Here is a 20018-nt window from a genome sequence, read left to right on the forward strand (position 1 = left end):
CCAGACTCGACCTCGCAAACTACGAATGCGCATATGCCATAGTCCACTGCTATGCCCGCATGATTCTTGTTCTTTTGTTTTCTGATTCTTACTGAGCGTCTCTTTCGTCCATTTCCCTCTTTTAATACACGCATTTCCTTTTCCCTCGCACGAAACCGCGATTGCCAGCGAGCGACCCGACCAGGCACGAGAAACAGACATCAGCCACCACCACCACCACCACCGAAGAAGGACGACTGAGCAAAAAAACATTTGGTCTCTTTTCGCAACACACGGCACATCTGGTTCTCACCATGGCCGAATCATCTTCTGCCGCCGCCGCCGATGCCGGTACGTGTTTTAAAAAGCAGTGGCAGACAGACCGGCGACTTTTTGGGCAACGGGGGCACGGGCTAACCGGAAATGATGGCTTTAGGGGCACCGAACCTCAATCTCACACCGGAAGAGAAACGAGTCTACGGCCAGCTGTTCCGAGCAGCTGATACAGAAAATGTTGGAGTTGTCACCGGAGAAGTTGCTGTCAAATTCTTTGAGAAGACAAGGCTAGATTCGAGAATCTTGGGCGAGGTTCGTGTTTCAGGGGCTGCATCCCCACCAGCCGATATTGTGACCTCACCAAAAACGCTAACACTCTTGTTTGTTGATATTTCTACAGATTTGGCAGATTGCGGATAAAGAAAACAGAGGCTTCCTCACCCCGGCTGGGTTTGGCATCGTCTTGAGGCTCATTGGGCATGCGCAGGCCGGCCGGGAACCAACTCCTGAGCTGGCTCTTCAGCAAGGTCCTATTCCACGATTCGATGGCTTCACACCGACCCCTGCCCCTATTCCACCGCCGCCCGCGCTTCAGGCCCAGGCCACGGGCGCCCCAGGTCCCATTCGCATCCCACCGCTGACTCCGGAGAAGGTTGCCCAGTATGCTGGCTTGTTCGAGAGACAGCCTCTTCAGGCTGGCGGTATGCTTCCTGGAGACCAGGCCAAGCAAATCTTTGAGAAATCTGGTCTTCCCAACGAGGTCCTGGGTCGTATCTGGATGCTTGCCGACACCGAACAGCGCGGCGCCCTCGTCTTGACCGAATTCGTTATCGCCATGCACTTGCTTTCTTCCATGAAGACTGGCGCATTGCGCGGCTTGCCCAACATCCTGCCTGCGGCCCTTTACGAGGCGGCCACTCGCCGTGCACCGCTTGGCGCAAGCATCCCCAGACAACAGTCCCCCACAACGGCTACACCACCCATCTCGGCCGTCCCACGACAGCTCACCGGCTCAGCGCCCTTGCAGCAGATGCGCACCGGAAGTCCCCTTGGCCGCCCCCCGATTGTTGCGCAAACGACTGGAGACTGGCTGGTTACTCCACAGGACAAGGCTCGGTTTGATCAACTATACGAGGAGCTCGACAAGTCAAAGAAGGGATTCATTACTGGTGAAGAAGCTGTCGGGTTTTTCAGTCAGTCCAATCTTTCCGAGGATGCTCTGGCCCAGATTTGGGATCTGGCCGATATCAACTCTGCGGGCCGCTTGACCAGGGACGAGTTCGCCGTCGCCATGTATCTTATCCGACAGCAACGCACCAAGCCAGGCGCCCACACTTTGCCGACCACCCTCCCCGCCAACCTCATCCCACCGAGCATGCGGGCGCAGGTTGTTAGACCCCCAACAGCTACCGGCGCTTCAGCTTTTGACGCACCCCCACGACCTCAGCCAAAGCCATCTGCGCTCGAAGACTTGTTTGGGCTGGATGACCCTCAGCCGCCAGCGCCAGCTCAGGTGGCTTTGGCTACAGGCGGATCGGCTGGTGGTGATCCCTTCGCTACTAGCATGAGCCCTGTTGCCCCTACGTCACCAGCCAGACCGTCTCCCAACACCTCGACATTCAAGCCTTTTGTTCCGTCCTCTTCCTTTGGCCGCGGCCTTACCACACAACCTACCGGTGGCTCCAATGCGTCCGCTGCAGGTTCCGTGACTAGTCTCCCGATGAAACCTCCTGCTCCCTCCTTTGAAGACGACCTGCTTGGTGATGCCGAGCCCGAGGTTAGCAAGAACTTGTCGAGCGAGACTACTGAGCTTGCCAACCTGTCCAACCAGATTGGTTCTTTGACCAAGCAAGTGCAGGATGTGCAGGGTCAACGTGCGGCTACCCAGAATGAGCTCAGCCAGTCCAGCATCCAGAAGAAGAACTTTGAGCAGCGTCTGGCTCAGCTGCGCGCCATGTACGAGAAGGAAGCGCAGGATGTCCGGTCGCTCGAGACGCAGCTTACAGCCTCCAAGAATGAGACCAAGAAGCTCCAGACCGAGTTTGCCATGATTGATGCTAGCTATCAAGACATCCAGAACCAGCACCGAACCGTTGTGGCGGCCCTGCAGGCGGATCAACAGGAAAACGCAAGCCTTAAGGAGCGGATCCGGGCAGTGAATGCCGAGATTGCGCAGCTGAAGCCTCAGGTCGAGAAGCTCAAGTCCGAGGCCAGACAGCAAAAGGGGCTTGTCGCTATCAACAAGAAGCAGCTCGCCACCAACGAGGGTGAACGGGACAAGCTGAAGACGGAGGTGGAGGAGCTCACCAAGAGTAACGAGGAGCTTGCCCGCCAGGCCAACAGCAGTTCGCCTGGTTTGGCTCAAGTCGGAAGCCCGGCCCTTTCCACCACGAGCGCTAATAACCCTTTCTTCCGGAGGACAGGAAGCACCGATATCACCGGAGCTTTTGCCTCACCCCCCATTCGGTCCTTTAGCAACCAGAGCTTCGATGATGTCTTTGGGCCCAGTCTGAACGTCCGTGATACGAGCACCCCTCCCCCTCAGCCCGCCAGTGCTATTCCAGCACAATTCACCGGAACCTCCACTGGCAGCGGATCGTTTGCGACACCTGGCTCGAGCAGCCCTAATGTTAGCCGCCAAGCCACCGTCGCGACCGACTCACCTACAGTCCCGGAACCTAGGCAGATCAACTCTACCTTTCTGCCATTTCCCGAACCCACCGACTCCCTGAGCACCTCCCGCCAGGCTTCGCCGGCCTTGAGCCGCCCCGAGACTCACCAGGAGTCCCAACCCATCAGGGCTGCTTCACCTATTGAGGCTCTCAAGACGGGACAGAGCTTTGCCTCTGGCTCGGGCTCCGACCGGCCAAGAGCCCCCTCGGCCGCTTCGGATAAGCCTTCCAACGTCTTTGGTTCTGTTCCCGAAGAGACGATTCAGCGTCCCGCCACCAGTGGTAACGTGGACCCCTTCGCCGTGGACCAACAAAAGGCCAAGGAGGACTTTGAGTCGGCCTTTGCCAGCTTCAAGCAGGCCAAGGCTGCCGCCCCCGCCTCGTCGGGCGCGGATGCGACTAAGGCATTCTCAACCTTCAACAACGAGTTCCCTCCCATCTCGGAACTCGAGCGTGACGACGAATCGGACAGTGAGAGTGAGCGCGGCGGGTTCGACGATGACTTTGCGCCTGTTTCGCCGGCCACCAAGCCGGTCGAGAAGAGCATCGAGTCTCGATCTGCCTCCCCAACTATCACCACCAAGTCTGCACCAGACGCTGCTGCGGCCGCGGGATCCTCCCAAAGCCCAGCTCCTGAGCAGCAAGCTGCGAGGTACGACCAACGTCGTTTAGTCTCGTTTTCGCTCCAGCCCACCCTTCATTATTACACAGAGACTGACATTATTTGCAGCGAGAAACCTGCCGCCGCCACTACGGCCTCGTCCACTAACCTGACCAAGCTCTCCAGCTCGAATGTAGACGACATCTTTGGCTCAGCTCTCGCAGCCCAGCCTGCTGTCGCTGCAACGAACAACCGCCCGAGCACTGCGACTGCTCCTGCGTCCAAGGGTGCGTTTGACGATCTTGATGACGATTTCGAGGGTCTCGAGGATGCCAAGGAGGGTTCCGCCGATGATGACTTTGCCAACATCTCCCGGTCCGGTCTCGACGACTTCAACCCCGTCTTTGACAGCAGCCCGCCGCCAAGCCAGCCCAAGAGCGACTCGGCCGCCACCAGCGGAGCCTTTGGTGGTGAGAGCAGCTTCGACTTCGCCTCACTATCGACCACTTCGGCCGCCAACAGCACCGCTGGTCCCGTGTCTGCTTCGGGCCCTGGCAAAGCCAAGGGTGATGCCCACGACTGGGATGCCATTTTTGCCGGTCTAGATGAGACCCCCACTGCATCGTCAGTGACGCTGGCCAGTGGCAACGAAAACGCCAAGGAGGCTCCGGCAAGGCCGGCTGCTGGGAGGGCGCTGACGGAGGAGGGGGAGCACGATGATCCGCTCCTGAAGAACCTCACGAGTATGGGGTACTCCCGGACGGATGCGCTAGCGGCGCTGGAGAAGTATGATTACAATTTGGAGAGGGTAAGCAGCAAGACCAAGAATGGATTTCCTTCTCAGAGCAGGAGGGTGAGGACGTGAGGCTGACCAAAGGTTTTCTTTTTTTTCTTTTAGGCTGCGAATTATCTTGCCAGTCAGTCTTAGGCACATTTCGCAGTTGGGGTAGTTCCGATGAGAGATTTTCTCTTGGATCTTGTTGCGATCTTGATCAGGAAAGGAGTGAGGGGGGAGTGGCGGATGCAGAGGGAGGATTCGTTGGTTGTTTGGTTGGTTGGCTGTCAGTTGGTTGTCTGTCTTTGATGATGAGTGATACCTTTTCCTTTGTCTTTTTCTACCCATTTTCTCTTGTTGGAACAAGATGTCGTTCCATCACCACCACTACTCTCTGTCCTGCTGGCCATTTTTGCGCTGCATTAGCTGGACAACATCACTCTCTCTAAACACACGTTTTTCCTTAATGCTTAATTTATTGTCTCTTCACTTCTCTCTATATCTTGTACTATCTGTGCCTGTCGAGGTACTGTTGGGGGATTTCTTTCTGTAGTGTATACTTTACCTTCTGTAGCGTAGTTAAGTGTATATCCTGATTTATCCGTGTTTGGTCTTATTCTTCCCTTGAGTTGCTGCCCCGTTTCTTGCGGTTACCATGGTGAATGTTGGTTGTATGTAAGTGATTTGTGTGGGGCTGGCTGTTATGGGAGGTGGATCCAATGAGATGCCACAAAATGTCTACCCCGCGCCAAGACCGATTCCAAGCGGCAGGGGTTAGTATTTACAAAGTCATCATCTTTTTGCCCCTCCAAAACTTTTTTTGTTTGTTTGCCGCAACCAAAGGACCCAAGAACAACCACAACCTTTTCACTGCGACGAAAGCGAGGGAGACAAAATGGCCGACGACGACGAGCAGCTCTCCATCTACGACGAGGTCGAGATCGAGGACATGACGTTTGACGAGGCGCTGCAGACGTACCACTACCCGTGTCCTTGCGGCGACAAGTTTGAGATTGCGCTTTGCGACTTGCAGGACGGGGCGGACATTGCTGTCTGTCCGAGTTGCAGCTTGATGATTAGGGTTATTTTTGAGGTGGAGGATTTGCCCGGGGGAGGAGGGCAGGGGGTTGAGGGGGGGAAGGCAGTGGCTGTTTCTGCTTAGAGGGCTGGGAAAACAGAAGGATAGCAAAGCTGAGAGATTTGGGCTGGTGGATAGGTGACAGGGGCCGATCGAGCGAACGAACGGAGGAGACTTCACCGATCGAAACCCGCGAGGCGAGCAGAACAATTTCGAGGCTTTCGTTATATGGTCGGTGGCAACAAACTTGGCCCAGCAAAATTCGAGAACTCAGTGATGACGAAAAAGTGTTGGGAATTAGAATTGGTTGTGGCACAAATTCTTCTTCAACATCTGATTCCTTCACATGTCCTTATGTACAATACATTACAACCCCTTCCATCACTACCACTGCCGCTATCATCACCACGACGATCCCTTCCCCATCTCACTACCATCACAACCACCACCTCCACCATTGCCTCGAATTCACACCAACCCCACAGCCATAACAGCAAACACGACCAGCCCCGCCAGAGGCCCCTCCAGCCCAGCAACGTTGCTACCCGCCGCGTTGGTAGGGACGACAGAGGCGGTTGCTATTGTTTTTCTACCGTCAGCTTGGGTCTCTCAACAGTGAGCTCATATCTTGTGGGGAAGATGGTGACAACAACAGTGGGCAATGAAACCCGAGAAGAAAAGGGCAAAGGAGGAAAGGGGAAAAGGGCAACAGACTGGTAACAGCCGGCGTGGCGGTGGTCGTCGTGGAAGACGGGAAAACGGTCGTCGCCGAGGTGATGGTGGAGACGGAGCCGGTTTCGGTGCTCGTCGTGGTTGTTTGACCCGACACGAGGGCTGCGGCGCCGAGAGCGATGAGTCCGGAGGAGGTGAAGCGCATTTTGTTGAGTCGGGGAGGGTGTTGGGTTAGGTTGGGTTGGGTTTGGGTTTGGTTTGGGTATCAAGGGGTATCAAGAGGATATTTTTGAGTAAAAAAAGATTGGGGATATTTATTACAGACACAGAGTGAGTGAAGATGTCAAGGAAGAAGAGAATAGATCAGTGAGGGGACTAGGGGACGAAAGGTATTTGAAGAGAGGGGAAAGAAAGGGTAGGTGATGATTCATAGCGATGGAATGGGAGATATCATCCGAAGACTGCAGATTGTGAGTAGAGAGAGAAAACATCATGCTTCCGTTATGAGTTGGACATATCCTTGTCAAGTTTGACAGTTTTGGAGATAAAATCCCTGATATTTGACAGTCGGAAAGACTCCGTTTCCCTTCCCTCGCATCCAAGTCGATAGAGCGCATGCAGCACGAGGAATTCCCAAGACTTGCCTCTCCCAAGACTTGCCTCGCGGGGGTCAGCTCCGGCACTAATAACTCCAAGCTTCCGCAGCTCGCAAGGAGAACAGCCTGTGATATAGCTGTGATGTCAAGCGGTATCTTTGACCCCTTACCACATTCAAATCCAGAACTCGTCATCAGACGCACACCCTTCTTCCAAAATCTGGATAAGAAAATTGTCAAAGCGAGTCTCTTTTATAACCTATCCTAGGCAATGTCGCGACCAAAGAAACTTGAGACGCTGAACCCCGTCATAGCGCTGGAATATGACTCCTTTTTCATTTCCCATTTTACCATTTTTTCTTACTCCCGCCTACACCTATACGTTGGTAAAGAAGAAGCTTGGCTGGCCGGGCAGGGCAGCTTCGGCAACAGGAGCAGTGACCTCCACCTCCGCACCATTGGCAGTCAGGTCCTTGCCCTGCTTGCTTCCCTCCTGCACGGCAACGATCTGGACTGACTCGAGACCGGCAGCGCGCTTGAGACCTGGGACCATGGCCTAGAAATGAATTGTTAGTTACCTTATCTTTCTTCCTAGGCAGAACGAGGGGTTACTCACCAAAAGAGTCTTCTTCTCATCAAACGCCAGCTTGCGCTCCAGCACAGCGCTGGCAGGCTCGCCATCTCTCAGACGCTTCTTCAGGGCCTGCACAAAAGGCATGGCCTTCTTCATCTCGCCCATCTTGCCGATGCGGCCGTTAAGCTCCTTGTCGTCAATCTTTTGGCTGTTGGTAGCCGGATCCCAGACCTCCTTCAGCAGCTCAATGTACTTGGCCTGCCACGTGGGGAAGTCCTCAGTCAAGAAAATTGTGAGCTTCTTGGGCTTCTTGGGGTCAAAGTCACTTTGTCTGCCCTTGGCCATCTTCTTGAGCTGAGAAGCCTCAGCAGAGTTGATGTTGGAGGACGTCTGGCGGACGTACTCGCGGGCCGCCGTGAGGCCAGCGTCCGAAGCAGGCACGTCAGGCCACCTGGCGAACTGAATGGAAGTCTTCTCGCCGAGAATCTCTTGCCAGACGAAGTCGGCCCAGTGAGGGGCAATGGGGGTGAGCAGAAGAGCCTGGAGTCTGATGTACTTGAACACGAGGTCCTTGTGAAGAGGAATACCGGCAGCGGTACAGGCCTCACGGTAGGTGTCACGGGCGTTGAGGAAGTCGTAATGGCCGGCCTTGAGGGCAAGCTTGTACGAGGTCTCCTCGTAGTGCTTCTTGGCCTCAGCAACCAGGGCGTTCATCTCGTTGTCGAACAAGACGTCCTGGAAGTCGTTGAGCTCACCAGTTCTCAGACTCTCGTCCTTGACAGTCTCCTCGATCCACTCCTTGTTGGTGTAGAATCGGAGAATGGTGTTGTCGGCAACATCCTCGACGAAGTTGGAGTCGGCAATGGTATCGCCAGCATCGGCAAGAGCCACACGGGCGGCATCGGCACCGTACTTCTTGACGACGTCATCCAAAGTCATGAAGTTGCCAGTGGACTTGGCCATCTTGGCACCGTTGAGCTGGAGATGGCCGTTGGCACGGACGGACTTGGGCCAGAACTCGCGGGGGAAGAGGGCGATGTGGTTGTAGAGCCAGAAGGTGAGATGGTTGGGAATCAAGTCCTTACCGCTGACACGGAGGTCAAGAGGGTAGAAGTACTCGAAATCTCTGCGCATCCCCTGAAGGGTCTCCTTGGGGATACCGGACTTGGTAACGAGCTCATCAGTCAACTGTGTCCTGGCAAAGACATAGTCCCAGACCTCATCAATCATCTGCTCAGGGGCAATCTTGCCCTTGCCCTGCTCGCGGCCGAACAAGTCGGTGTGAAGCCATGGCACAAGAGTGTAGTAGGCCATGTAGATCGTAGAATCACTCAAACTCTCCACAAGGAAGGTGGGATCCCAAGGAAGCTTGGAGCCCAGGCCATAGGTTCTCGCGCAAGCCCACTGCTTCAGCCAGTTAAGCACTCCCTTGAAGGCATGCTGAGTGTCAGGAGAGTAGGTCTCGAGACCCTTGCCATCCTTGTTCTCGACATAGTCATAGGCAATAGTGCGCCATGAGTCCTCGCCATAGTCAATGTACCACTGGTCCATGAGAGCAACAGTGCACTCATCACCGGATCTGGACACGACCTTGTTCTCGGGCTCGGAGTAGGCAAAAGCCTCACCAGCCTTGATCAGCTGCTCTCTGACCTTGGGCTTGGCAGCCTCAACCTTCTCGCCGGCAAACTCGCCGACCTTCATGACACCCTGGTAGAAACCCTCCTTGTACGCAAGCTCCTTGGCCTCCAGAAGCTGCTTGGCATCCTTGGGAGAGGCAATCTTGAGCTTCTTAACGAGGTAGGGAGCCAGAAGATCGGAGGTAGGGGTCTGAATGATGGGGATAATCTCCAGCTCAGCCCATTCCTTCTTGATGCCGTAGAAGTCGGCCTTCTTGGCAAGCTCAGTAACCATAGCATAATCATCTGGGGAGTCGGACGGCACGGATGTGACCACACCGGTACCCTTGGTAGCAAGGACAGACTCCATGGGCAAAACGCGAACCTCCTTGTGGAAAGACAGAGGAGCATTTACGACGGTTCCGATAAGGTCAGAGCCCAAGACATCGGCGGCCTTTTCAGGAACGCCCTCCTTCTCGAAGATGCCCTGGTACGCCATGTTTCTGGCAGCACGCTCGGTGATGACAAAGTACTCCTTATCAGAAGCCTTATACAAACCGTAGGTGATGCTGGGGCCGACAAAGCAGCAGGTTTGACCATACATGGTCTCGGCTCTGAGGGTAGCAGGCACAAGGTACACCTTGGCGTCCTCGGGAATCTTGCCTTTGACAGCCTCGGCGGCCTTGGGAGCCCACTCAACGACCTTGAGCTTGAGAGCAGTGTACTCCTGAGGGAGGACACCCTCACCTTCACTTCGGTCGTGGTCCATGCAGGGCTGGCCGTCCTTGATGGAGTAGATTGTGTAACGCTTGCCGAACTTGATCTTCTCGAGCTCCTTCAAGCGGACCATTTGCCACCTGACGAAGGCATCGTAGTAGGGGTTGGCATCGGTCGTTACGAACTGACGTCTCCAGTCGATACGGGCACCAAAGTTGGTGAGATCCTTCTTGCACTCTGGTGGGAAGAACTGGAGCCAGTACTGAGGGTCGGCGAAGTGGTGAATCTCCTCCAGCGGGATGCCGACAGAGTTGAGGATCTGGAACTGATACTTGGCCTTGACGGTCTTCGCCGCGGCCTTGCCCTTCTTGGCATTGAATTTGGACAAGTCGTCCTTTGGCCCCTTGGCAGCGACAGGAGCCTCCTCAACCTCGTCCTCCTCCTTGTAGTTCTCGAAATCACGACCGAACATTTGGACTTCCTTCACGAGTTTGTCGGCGGAGGCCTTGATGGGAAGACCGGTGCAGTGGTAACCGAGGGGGAACAGGGTACGCTTGCCCTGCATCCTGGCGTAACCGGCGTGGAACTCGACTATGCAAGGTTAGTACGCAATGCGCTGAGTTGGATATTAGAGGTTTCGTACTCTTGCTGAAGCTGAAAGCATGGCCAGCGTGGAGACGGCCGTTCATATAAGCTACACGATCAGTCAGTGAACAGTCCATGTATATGCCAGCTGGGAACAAACATACGGTATGCGATTGTACCAAAGAACTTGGGGAACCTGTCGAGCTGTATCAGTGTCCATTTCCCAAACCATGCCCAAACTCCTTTCCAGGTCTGAAAACCCCCCTCTCCTTCCAATCTGATATCTGCCTCTTTATTCCAGAAAGCTGAACATACTTCTCGCGCAGCTCATCGGCGGTGATGGACTCCAGGGGAAACTCGTCGATAGATGGCGCATCGACCTCGAACACATGGTCCTCTTCCCACTTTTGCTGGTATCTCTGTAGACCAAGGCGCATTGGCCGTGAGTTAGCCCAGCTCCCATAGCCTCCTGATAGGTGTATTTGTCTTCAGGTGGAAGGCGCACCTTTTCAATCTCAATAAGGGTATCTCTCTTCTCGGTACCCCTGAGCTCCTTGGTCTTGGAGGAGACAGCCAAGGTCTCCATGGCCTTGGGCAGGGTGGTGTCTGCCATACTGTGGTTGTTGTCGCAAAACTCCGAATCGTTCGTTCGCACCGGCTTGCTAGAATTGGATATGTGTAAGCGGTGGTAGGAAAGGGAACGGTTTCTTGGGGGCAGAAATAAACCGGGGGCCCGATTTCGCAACAGCGGCAACAGGCAGGGGACTACACACCTTGGACTTGTTTTGAGTCAGGGACACGGGAACCTCACACACGCTCTCGTAGGCAGGGGAAATTTTGGCGGATGACTCCGCTGTCCGGCTGGCGACGGTACGGCACCATGGAATGGAGGGGCAAGAGCGCAACGCGGGGTTAATTCAAAAATCAGAGTGGGGAATAACCCACCACAGCTGTGGCGGGCAGGGGTTAGCTGTGGCTTCTACCGGGATTTTAGCCACAGTTCAACCCAGCTTTGCCGCCAGGGCAATTCTTTCTCTTGGCATTTTATAACGGTCATCGTCAGTCTTGGAGTCAGTTCCATCCAAGTCTTGTCTTCGATAGCTCCCCCGTTTTCACAGCTCAGACATATCGCGCAGCCCACCATGTTCCCCACACTCATCAGACGCCTTGCACAGGCGCCCAAACCGCAAATACTCGAATCCGCAGCCAAAGCCGCAACCGAAGTACCCAAAACGAAGCTCAAGAAAGTCTGGCCACCTGACATGATGACCATGTCACCGCAGCAGCAGCTCAGGTTTGAGAAGAAGTACAAAAGGAGGCTTAAGATGGCAACCCTCCGACCAGGGTGGGATAAGGGCGTGCGGTTGGCGCAATACTTTACAATCACATGTGGGTAGCTCTCCTTATATGCCCCTGCTGCCAAGTGATATTGTATTAATTGGCCTCTCTGTAGTTGTGCTTGTATATACGGCCCTCTTTATGGATTGGAAGGAAATGCCGAATCCTTATGGCGGAGTAAGCCATCTATCCCACCTTTCCCTCCTGCTCCATCCTTCTAACAGCCTCTCAAAAGATTCGGGAGTCATTTTGGGGATTCTTCGGCTCCTTTACCGAAGATACAAGAACGCTGGAACCTGCCCAGCAGCCCAAGCCCAAGAGACCTTAGACTCTTGGTTCCAACACCCTCCTACCTGTATTATAGTGTTCTCATCATCCGGAGTTCTGGCGTCGGAATACCCTGCAATAAATGGCGGCCGTTTGTATACCAACATATTGATGCTTGGTTCTCGTCTGTCTTTTGGGTGTCATGGAGAATATCACCTGCCATGCCAGACAAAGTTCCCACCCATTCCCTGGAATCCAGCAGCAGCCATAGCTCCCAGTCCTGCTCCTCCGCCACCCCTTGATCCCTCATTGACCGGCCTCTTGGCCACTGCTCCTTGTGCCCTTACACCCGCAACAATGCGCTCCATATTCGTCTCTATTACCACGCCGCCCACGATCATCTCGCCCAGTGTAGCATGTAACGTCTCAAAGTTGAAGATCAGGTCCAGCTCACAGACGTTCTCAAATAATCTATCCAGCGCCTCAACATAGACTTGAATAAGATCGATTAGTGCCAGCGGGGACTCGGTAGATGTTGAAATGACAATGAAGTAGAGTGTAGCGTAGTGACGGTAGGTTACGAGGGAGGGGACATCATTCTGTTCTGTGGCCGAGGAGGAGGACGAGGAGGTGCCTGAGGCGGCCAGTAAGGGTGGTAAAGGCAGGAAGTTGCAGGATCCGGGGGCGCGGTTGGAAACCAAGGTGAAGATCTCGGAGATGAGCCGTTGCTGGATGGAGGTTTCCTAAAGCAACAAAAGATGCAGAGGTTAGTGGGGTTGGCAAGGCCGGTTGGGCTGGAAGAAATAGAGGAGAAAACATAATTACCAGTTGGGTGTAGAACTTTGTTAGGCGAGGCTGGCCTTGGCCGTTGAAGACTAGGAATGCGTTGATCATGGCTTGTGTGATTGTGGTGCGGTACGTGGTTTCTTGCGACTGATGCGTTTTGCAATGTTCCTGCGTTGGCTGGTGGGGGATGACGTGAAGCGTGCCAGCTAGCCAGGGACCTTGATAGCCCAGCGGACCGTGCGCCTGGCTCTCGGTTATCGTACTATTGGCCTGGTCCTGCCTGCCGTGAGCAGGTTAAAGGAAAATGTGGGGTAGCTGCCTCAGAGCTCCCGACCTGTCAATGTCATGGAACCAAGCTCGAATTGATCCTGGCTCCCATCTTCACTTCATTAACTTCAAGCTCACCATCTTCGTTGTTTGCATTGGTGACTGTGCTTATTCTTTGGTATAAGCAGTATCAGCAACTCGCTCTTTGGCGGTTTGTGTATCTCATCTCTTCCACACAGCAAACACTCACCATACAATCACCTGCAATGGTTCGCTCAGGTCTCGCCAAGCTTGCCCGTGTGGTGGCCAGCCGTGGCATCCAGACGACTCGTGCCTCGCGCGCCACTCTTCCCAGCCTTTCAGCAGCTCCCACTTTCGTCCCAGCATTGCCACGGGCCTCTGCCCTCTCCGCCCGCTTCATTTCCAAGAGCTCGGCCACCCACCACCAGGGCATCACCCCGGACAATCAGGATGTCACTCCAAAGGAGGAGACCCCGAAGCCCATCCGGACCCCAGCTGAAATCACAGACTCAGAGTACCATGTACTGGCCGATGAGTATATGGACAGGCTCTTGCATCACCTCGAGGACCTAGCCGAGAGGAGAAGTGAGATGGATGTTGAGTACTCTGTGCGTTGCTTCCGATCTCTCCCACATGTTACATCCAACACAGCACTAACACGCAATCTCCAGGCTGGTGTCATGACCGTAGACTTTGGCCAAGACACCGGCACCTATGTGATCAACAAGCAGCCCCCCAACAAGCAAATCTGGCTCTCGTCTCCCATGTCGGGCCCCAAGCGTTACGATTACGTCGTCCTTGGTGAAGGTCAACATGAGAAGCAGGACACCGCGGCCGGAGACTGGGTGTACCTGAGGGACGGCACCACCTTGTCCGAGCTTTTCAAAAAGGAGATCGGTGTCGATATTAGTATGTCGATCGGTCAATATGGCGAACAGCCCCATTAGCATCGTTAGTTGGTGTGTGAGCATTTTGACGATTTTATGAATAGGGGATGACTGCAGGCATGTCAGCGTGTTTTGACTGGCTTTATTCATGTTAGCTACCTCTGGTGTTGTTGGAGCAGCAGTTAGGATCACGAGGTAGTCAATGTTTTGTACAATAGTGTATGATATGGCAATTGATGAGGGAAATGCCCAAATCAACAGTTTCGTCCGTAGGGACATTCAGTGCTTTGTTCAAACTCTCAAGTGCGTCATTGCCAGTTCAGCTTGGTCAAATCATCATTCGTCCTTGCAAACGCCACATGATACTTCTGCGGGTGACTTCGGTGCTATGTGCTGTCAAACTGATGCCCAAAACCATAAAATGTTTGCTGGCTCGGGAACAAACAGAACACAACAGTCTAGGCTCAACATGAAGGCGTTTTGCAGAGGGGGGACAACTCAAATACAAACCCCCACGTTTCATTTCAAAGTCACAGACACACACAATGGAAGCCTCACCCCCACATGCCCCGAACACCTACCCTTAAGCGCGAGAACGCTGTCCTTCTGGAGCGAGAGGCGAAGACTACACCGTTGTCCACCTCGATCAGCTCGAGCTCCGAGACGGATAGCACAACTTCCTCGGCCACCAGTAGCAACAGCAGCACAACAGATAGCTCAGCAGGGCCAAGAAAATGAATATTAAGGAGAGAGAGTTGAGTTCTGCGTCAAAAACAGACCAACTAGCCAGATACTTGGAGGCCAGTATCACGCTCATTGGTATAGTAATTCTGTAGAGTAGCTAACAGGTGAGCTTTCGCAACTCAGCGTCTTTGTAGAACTGCCAATATATCTTCTCAAGTGCACAAGGGACCCCTTCACAAAGGCATGAACAAAACATCTCAGACAAAACATGGCATATAATTAGCAGGGACCAAATTGAGCCGCCAACTCCGCCCCCCGTTCTACCTCCCAAGGATATAAAAAGACAAATCCTCCATCTCAGTCCCAAATACCACCCATGTCCATTCCCAAATCCCCTACACTCCCCCCCCTCCCATTATTACCTCTCCCCCTTACAACCCCAAATCCTTATCCGCAAACCCTACCTTCCCACCCCCGATATCAAACACAGCATACACTGCCTTCAAAAAGATATCCCCCAAAATCCCAAACTCCTCACTCATGAAAGGCTGCAAACCCCCCATACACCGCCCCGGCAAATCATCATACGTGGTATAATTCATATACCTCCCAGGAACCCTCGCCACCCACCCATTCGCAAACCCAATCTCGAAATCCGGCAGCGTGGTATTGCAAGGATAGTGCCACAGCCCCCCAAAAGACCTGTCCGAAGTCGCGTCGGGCACCGCGTCGTAGTACATGTTCACAATATCCGGAGACAACAACATGAGCGTCGTGCCCGTGTCGGCAATCACCCGCCACTGGGAGATGTACCAATAGTTATGTCCGACAACATGCAGACCCGTAAAGTTAAACTCCCAAAAGGTCGAATTGGGCAGGAGGGGCGTGTAATTGATCTCCCCAATGTGTCGGTGGTGGTCGATGTAACCAAACGTGTAGGCTCCTTCGTCTGATTGGTACCGCAAGTCAGCTGTGAAGACCGGTTTGTCGAGGTGACTTTTGAGGGTTGAAAGAACGGTAGGCTGCTTGGGTCTGACCTGGCTGTGGAGGTCATACGCCAAACCAAAAATGCCGTCAATGTCCTTGTCCGAGGAGAGCGATTGGGAGACGTCCACAGCGGATTGAACCACCGCGTTGTGAAGAGGGATTCCCCCAATGTCGATGCTGTCGTGATAGACGTGGCCCCAGGCGTAACTACTGTCGCCGTAGGTGATCCTCCACTCGCTTCCGTTCAGGAGCTCGGCGGTGGACGACTTTTCCAACTCAAAGATGTCTTCGCGGCGCGTCTTGGTCTTGGTCTCGGAGGAGTAGACCCAGACGTCGGCGCTGCCGGTGTCGAGGTCGACGTTGAGGTACTGGAAGGGTGTTCCGAATCCGACTCGGCTGAGGTATTCGCGATCACCCATAATGCTCTCCGCGTTGACATCGCCCGCTAATCGACACAGGTTAGTCAAGATACCTTCTTCATGAAGGGGGGAGTTTGTTTCAACTTACTTTCTCCTCCTCTGAAACTGTTCGTCGCATCATCCAGCTCGTCATCCATAGGCACACCCCATTTCTTGAGAGCGCGAGAATACTGCAGACGACCATTGGGAGCATACCCAGGATTTCGGGGCAGGTCGACAGTAACCGACCTTTTCGTCACCTTCTGGCCGGTCGAGGTAGGAATGGCATGAATGAAAGTCGAAAAAATGCTCATCAAGAGCATAAACAATAAGGTGGCCATCGTATCGATGCCCAAAAGGGAGCGGGAATGGGGATCGAGTGAAAAATAAATGAAGAAAAAGAGAGAGTGACTGGTAAAAGAAAAAGAAAAAGTCGTGAGGGAGCGAACGAGTCTTGTTTTATTGAAAGGCAGGTGAATAAATAAAAAAAGAGTGGTGCGATGTGGTGCTGTCGGTCATGAGCCGTGCCAGGTTGACGTTGGTAGACAGGTGTCACGGGTTGAGTGAGGTTGCTCTTCCCCGGCGGCTACCGACAGGGCGTACCTACCTAAGGTAAGGAAATAAAGAATCTGGGATGCGTGGAAACGGTCGAAAGATGCAAGCAAGCGGAGCGTGGAAATAACTGAGATCCCTGGCCATGTGTCACAGGAGGAAGGCACCACTGAAGGTGAGGGGACCATCCACCGCTCAACAATGCTTATTTTGGAGCAACATAATGGGATCAAAAAAGAACCTCCACTGCCTCATGTGGGGTCGGTCAGCGTCGTCATGTTGCTTATTGTGTTCCTGTAACCATTCTCTCTTTCTCGCAAACGCTCCCCCTTACCAATCACACCCTCTCCCTCGCGCCTTTGGATCCCCCTCCGACCTTGAGCCGCCTTGTAAACACTCGAGCAATCTTCTCCTCCGAGGTCTCTCTGCCCATCCAAGGTCATCCCATTCCCCATCAACCCCTTTATTTCCCTCTGTCTCAGTCCCCCTTCGTCCTTCGAAACCAAAAATTTATAACCAATTCTCCCCGTGTCACCCTCAGGTCGTCCCCCCTCTGTGTCAAACCTCACCTCCATCCCCATTCAGGACCCTTCCACAAAAACCAGCCATCCACATTATTTCCACGACTCACCTTCACTACACGTTGCCAACACGCCCCCATCCCCCCCACCGACCGCTTACCCGCATGTACATTACATTACCTACCTCTCCCCATCTCACAGAAAAGACCTCAGCAGCAAGACGTGTCCATCCGCTGTCGTGCCCACCGCTCGTTTCCACCGCAAGCCTATCTGTACACTACAAACCTCGCCCGGGATACCTTAACTTCCTCAATCCAAACTCCTGGATACTTGCAGAACCCATCACACGAAGCACAAAAAGAAAAGAACGGAGAATCCCGACCACCTAAAACCCAGATGACTGGATACTCGCAGTCCATTGCCCATCTGGCACTGGAAACACAGACCACACACACACATAGCAAGACTCACAAATGACCTGCACTCAGCCCAAAAAGGAGAGACTCGGGTGTCACCCATGTGGATATAGCTGAACATCCTGAGAGTTGTGCACAACACCGGAAAAATGCATGATTTTTTCAGTTATTCGTTGTGGTAGTTTAGTTTCCAGTAAGTAGTGCAAAGACAACTTTCCATGATGCCGACATGCTTGCTGCTGCAATTCGAGATATGCGTCTATGTACAATATGTCCTCTCTCTTCCCCTATCCTGACCTCAACACTCTCTCCTCTTTTCCCCCGTCCCTCCCATCGTCTGCCCACCCTCCCGAACCAGATATATCACCATGTATACTTATCTGATCCATATTCACTTGCACACCGTCTTCATCGCCCCTTATAGTTTCGTCCCTCATGTCATTATTCTGCAGTCAAATCGATACCCAGAGGTTGTGTAAAAACCCAAGTTCATCCAAACACAAAACAAAAGAATGTTATTGCGAAGAGAATGCCCCAAAAAAGAACAAGAGGAGAAGAGCTACCAAGGGAGAATAAACAAAAGTGCAGTCAAGAGAAGTCGGCGGGCAGATGGAGGTTTGGACGGCGGGGAAACGAGGAAACAAGGCGAGCTTGGCGTGCATACGCTTTCTCCACATGGGCGCGTGGAGTAAAGCGTCAGGGCTGCAGCTGCTCGTGTGCTAAGGTCGAGGATGAAGCAAGTCAAAATGCCGGCGAGAAACTGGTGAAAATAGGGGTATTATTAGAAATGTGGCTGGGCAGCGTACGTGGCGTGGTATGGCGTCGCGGCCAGTAAGAGGGTATTATGCGTGGTGGAAAAATGTCATCATCGATGATATATGTGTGGCTGTATGGTGTGTATGATATGGTCGTCGCGTAAAAAAATGATGATGGCCGTGATGCTCGCATGAGGTGGAAAACAAGAAACGCAAGGGGGAGAGACAATCTAGGAATCCTGTCGTCTTTCACGGTCACCGTCTGAAAGGCCGGGAACAATAACATAGTCAGCAAATGTTGTACTCGAGGACATGGACGACGCGGTCAAGGATTTGATCGAGTCGGCATCCCCTCCGACTGGCGCAGGGACATGAGGATGAGGCATGGAACCTCGCGCAGGTGCCGCAGAGGGGTACCCGTGCAGGTGCGTTTGCGATTGTGCGTGCGCATAGCCTGGTGCTGCCGCGTCTCCAGTCGATCGGGGATGGTGGTGATGAGGACGGAGGACGAGATGGCGATATTCACCTTCGCTTTCCACAGGTGTGGGCGGGAGAGCTCCCGGAACGGCCTGCTGGCCTTGCCGCGCTGTTCCTGGGCGGCTGCCGCCGCCATACTTGTGTTGGTCTTTCTCGGCCGCCGAGGCTGCTGTCCTCGAGCTGTCGCCAGCACCCGTCTGTGGCTTGCCTCCCTTCAACCGCTCTTCCATCTCACGAATGCGCCGCTCGAGGGCCTCGAGCTCCGAAGTCTGACTGTCAATCTCCTTCTTCCTAAAGGTGGGTGCCGTCTGTCAGTGTCCAGAACTTCGGTATCGTGAGGGGTTGAGGTGCTTGCTGCATTGCGCGCGCAACGCCCAAGCTCCTGGTGGGGTTCAGGGAGAGCTGCCTGCGACTGACCGTTTATCAACTTGCTCGTCGAGGTCTGCAACACTGTTGTCGATGCGGAAAATATTCATGAGCTCTTCCGAAAACACTTTGGCAATAGTCCTGCATAATTTGGCAACAGCTGTCAGTTTTGGACCCTTCGATCGGCGGGCATTAGGGAGAAACGCACGATTGCGGGCGGCGGCCATTGGGCTTCCAGTCGCGGTCGAGCTCTTCGTCAGTGGGAGACATTTTGGCGACAGTTGTGAGGGATAAAACGGTGCGACGGTTGGAGAAAAGCCGTTGGGAACGGGGAGACAAGATGGCCGAGGTCGAAGAACGATGAGGTGCTGGGTCGGGATCGAGTTGAGTCGAATGTCGAGTCGAGCGAGGTTGCCAGTTTCAAGGCAAGTCCCGTTCATAATTAAAGGGTCCCAGCTGGCTGGCAAGCGGCAGGGGGGTTTAGTGGCCTTGTGCTGTGCACTGCGACCCAAGTGTGTCACCAGCCCAAGAGCCTAATTTGGGATGGTCGCGCCGATAGCCAGGGGTTTAGTGCAATGAGTGTCTGGAGATCCAAAGCATGTCGGAATAAAGAAGAGGTGATATCGGAAACGTGATGGGTGTCGTCTCCCCGTCATTGACCTTCGTTGCTATCTAGATCCGTCCAGATGACGAGGTGTTGCTGTCCCTCCTGACTCAACACCTCACTGAGGAACCGACAGGCTGCCTTGATCTTGATGGAAACTGGCACGGCAATTCATATCCGGCGAGTGTCTCCGCGATGCGCTCATTCCGAGCGGTTTTTCTCTTCCTTAATAAAACAACGCTGCGCCAAGAGGCGTCTGTAATGTGTCTCTCGACGAGTGGGCGGCAAATGTTTGTGGGATCGCTGAGATTTGGATCATCTCCACGAAGCCCCACTGTGAGATTAGCATAACTTTGAGACAGCGATTTGTGCTCATGGGCGCATGAATTTTTCATTTCTTCAACATCTGATTCAGCATATATACTTTGTATTCACAGGATCATCCTTTTTGGCCACAAGGAGAGAACGTCACGGGTCGGCCGAGGTTGAGCTGCTGGGCGCTGCATTAGGCAATTATGGGAACGAGATACGATTTGTTTGATACCAAGGCG

At 53.7% G+C, this 20018-nt stretch overlaps 9 protein-coding genes across 9 annotated transcripts; 4 read left to right on the forward strand and 5 right to left on the reverse strand.

Annotated features, from left to right (window-relative positions):
* Nucleotides 1-293: 293 nt before the first annotated feature.
* Nucleotides 294-4456, forward strand: QC764_310230 (uncharacterized protein; the record flags this gene model as incomplete). Its single annotated transcript, XM_062946134.1, has 5 exons — nucleotides 294-330; nucleotides 416-567; nucleotides 656-3579; nucleotides 3658-4336; nucleotides 4427-4456. The coding sequence occupies 5 exons, from the start codon at nucleotides 294-296 to the stop codon at nucleotides 4454-4456; spliced, it is 3822 nt and encodes a 1273-aa protein (XP_062802188.1).
* Nucleotides 4457-5198: 742 nt separating this feature from the next.
* On the forward strand, nucleotides 5199-5465 carry DPH3 (Diphthamide biosynthesis protein 3; the record flags this gene model as incomplete). The annotated part of the gene is made up of 1 exon (XM_062946135.1): nucleotides 5199-5465. One exon carries the CDS (start codon nucleotides 5199-5201, stop codon nucleotides 5463-5465), a length of 267 nt encoding a protein of 88 aa, XP_062802189.1.
* Nucleotides 5466-5690: 225 nt separating this feature from the next.
* Nucleotides 5691-6258, reverse strand: QC764_310245 (uncharacterized protein; the record flags this gene model as incomplete). Its single annotated transcript, XM_062946136.1, has 2 exons — nucleotides 5691-5959; nucleotides 6096-6258. 2 exons carry the CDS (start codon nucleotides 6256-6258, stop codon nucleotides 5850-5852), a joined length of 273 nt encoding a protein of 90 aa, XP_062802190.1. The 3' UTR covers nucleotides 5691-5849.
* A 767-nt stretch (nucleotides 6259-7025) lies between these two features.
* On the reverse strand, nucleotides 7026-11022 carry CDC60 (cytosolic leucyl tRNA synthetase; the record flags this gene model as incomplete). The annotated part of the gene is made up of 7 exons (XM_062946137.1): nucleotides 10915-11022; nucleotides 10647-10803; nucleotides 10457-10560; nucleotides 10306-10337; nucleotides 10200-10250; nucleotides 7266-10147; nucleotides 7026-7205 (listed from the first exon to the last, which is right to left on the reverse strand). Exons 2-7 carry the CDS (start codon nucleotides 10752-10754, stop codon nucleotides 7026-7028), a joined length of 3357 nt encoding a protein of 1118 aa, XP_062802191.1. The 5' UTR covers nucleotides 10755-10803; nucleotides 10915-11022.
* Nucleotides 11023-11140: 118 nt separating this feature from the next.
* QC764_310260 (uncharacterized protein) lies at nucleotides 11141-11965 on the forward strand. Its single transcript, XM_062946138.1, has 3 exons — nucleotides 11141-11530; nucleotides 11595-11656; nucleotides 11715-11965. Exons 1-3 carry the CDS (start codon nucleotides 11284-11286, stop codon nucleotides 11805-11807), a joined length of 402 nt encoding a protein of 133 aa, XP_062802192.1. The 5' UTR covers nucleotides 11141-11283; the 3' UTR covers nucleotides 11808-11965.
* APS3 (Sigma-adaptin 3A) lies at nucleotides 11550-12764 on the reverse strand. The gene is made up of 2 exons (XM_062946139.1): nucleotides 12572-12764; nucleotides 11550-12489 (listed from the first exon to the last, which is right to left on the reverse strand). The coding sequence occupies exons 1-2, from the start codon at nucleotides 12638-12640 to the stop codon at nucleotides 11959-11961; spliced, it is 600 nt and encodes a 199-aa protein (XP_062802193.1). The 5' UTR covers nucleotides 12641-12764; the 3' UTR covers nucleotides 11550-11958.
* Nucleotides 12765-12862: 98 nt separating this feature from the next.
* On the forward strand, nucleotides 12863-14021 carry QC764_310280 (uncharacterized protein). The gene is made up of 2 exons (XM_062946140.1): nucleotides 12863-13428; nucleotides 13492-14021. Exons 1-2 carry the CDS (start codon nucleotides 13066-13068, stop codon nucleotides 13765-13767), a joined length of 639 nt encoding a protein of 212 aa, XP_062802194.1. The 5' UTR covers nucleotides 12863-13065; the 3' UTR covers nucleotides 13768-14021.
* Nucleotides 14022-14822: 801 nt separating this feature from the next.
* On the reverse strand, nucleotides 14823-17252 carry QC764_310290 (uncharacterized protein; the record flags this gene model as incomplete). The annotated part of the gene is made up of 2 exons (XM_062946141.1): nucleotides 15886-17252; nucleotides 14823-15823 (listed from the first exon to the last, which is right to left on the reverse strand). Exons 1-2 carry the CDS (start codon nucleotides 16115-16117, stop codon nucleotides 14823-14825), a joined length of 1233 nt encoding a protein of 410 aa, XP_062802195.1. The 5' UTR covers nucleotides 16118-17252.
* Nucleotides 17253-17397: 145 nt separating this feature from the next.
* QC764_310300 (uncharacterized protein) lies at nucleotides 17398-19730 on the reverse strand. The gene is given in 5 exon segments (XM_062946142.1): nucleotides 17398-17763; nucleotides 17781-18282; nucleotides 18547-18788; nucleotides 18915-19004; nucleotides 19072-19730. 4 exon segments carry the CDS (start codon nucleotides 19131-19133, stop codon nucleotides 18251-18253), a joined length of 426 nt encoding a protein of 141 aa, XP_062802196.1. The 5' UTR covers nucleotides 19134-19730; the 3' UTR covers nucleotides 17398-17763; nucleotides 17781-18250.
* Between the last annotated feature and the right edge of the window lie 288 nt (nucleotides 19731-20018).

This window comes from Podospora pseudoanserina, chromosome 3 (genome assembly GCF_035222485.1).
Source record: "Podospora pseudoanserina strain CBS 124.78 chromosome 3, whole genome shotgun sequence".
Taxonomy (NCBI): Eukaryota; Fungi; Ascomycota; class Sordariomycetes; order Sordariales; family Podosporaceae; genus Podospora; species Podospora pseudoanserina.

What these genes read in the sequence shown, in the direction of transcription:
- QC764_310260 (XM_062946138.1), top strand. Translation starts at nt 11,284, where the DNA reads ATGTTCCCCACACTCATCAGACGCCTTGCACAGGCGCCCAAACCGCAA. An exon ending in GCAATACTTTACAATCACAT is followed by an intron (nt 11,531 to 11,594) that starts GTGGGTAGCTCT and finishes GCCTCTCTGTAG; the next exon opens with TTGTGCTTGTATATACGGCC. An exon ending in TGCCGAATCCTTATGGCGGA is followed by an intron (nt 11,657 to 11,714) that starts GTAAGCCATCTA and finishes GCCTCTCAAAAG; the next exon opens with ATTCGGGAGTCATTTTGGGG.
- APS3 (XM_062946139.1), bottom strand. Translation starts at nt 12,640, where the DNA reads ATGATCAACGCATTCCTAGTCTTCAACGGCCAAGGCCAGCCTCGCCTA. An exon ending in CAAAGTTCTACACCCAACTG is followed by an intron (nt 12,490 to 12,571) that starts GTAATTATGTTT and finishes TTGTTGCTTTAG; the next exon opens with GAAACCTCCATCCAGCAACG.
- QC764_310280 (XM_062946140.1), top strand. Translation starts at nt 13,066, where the DNA reads ATGGTTCGCTCAGGTCTCGCCAAGCTTGCCCGTGTGGTGGCCAGCCGT. An exon ending in AGATGGATGTTGAGTACTCT is followed by an intron (nt 13,429 to 13,491) that starts GTGCGTTGCTTC and finishes CGCAATCTCCAG; the next exon opens with GCTGGTGTCATGACCGTAGA.
- QC764_310300 (XM_062946142.1), bottom strand. Translation starts at nt 19,133, where the DNA reads ATGTCTCCCACTGACGAAGAGCTCGACCGCGACTGGAAGCCCAATGGC. An exon ending in AATGGCCGCCGCCCGCAATC is followed by an intron (nt 19,005 to 19,071) that starts GTGCGTTTCTCC and finishes CAAATTATGCAG; the next exon opens with GACTATTGCCAAAGTGTTTT. An exon ending in GACGAGCAAGTTGATAAACG is followed by an intron (nt 18,789 to 18,914) that starts GTCAGTCGCAGG and finishes ACCCACCTTTAG; the next exon opens with GAAGAAGGAGATTGACAGTC.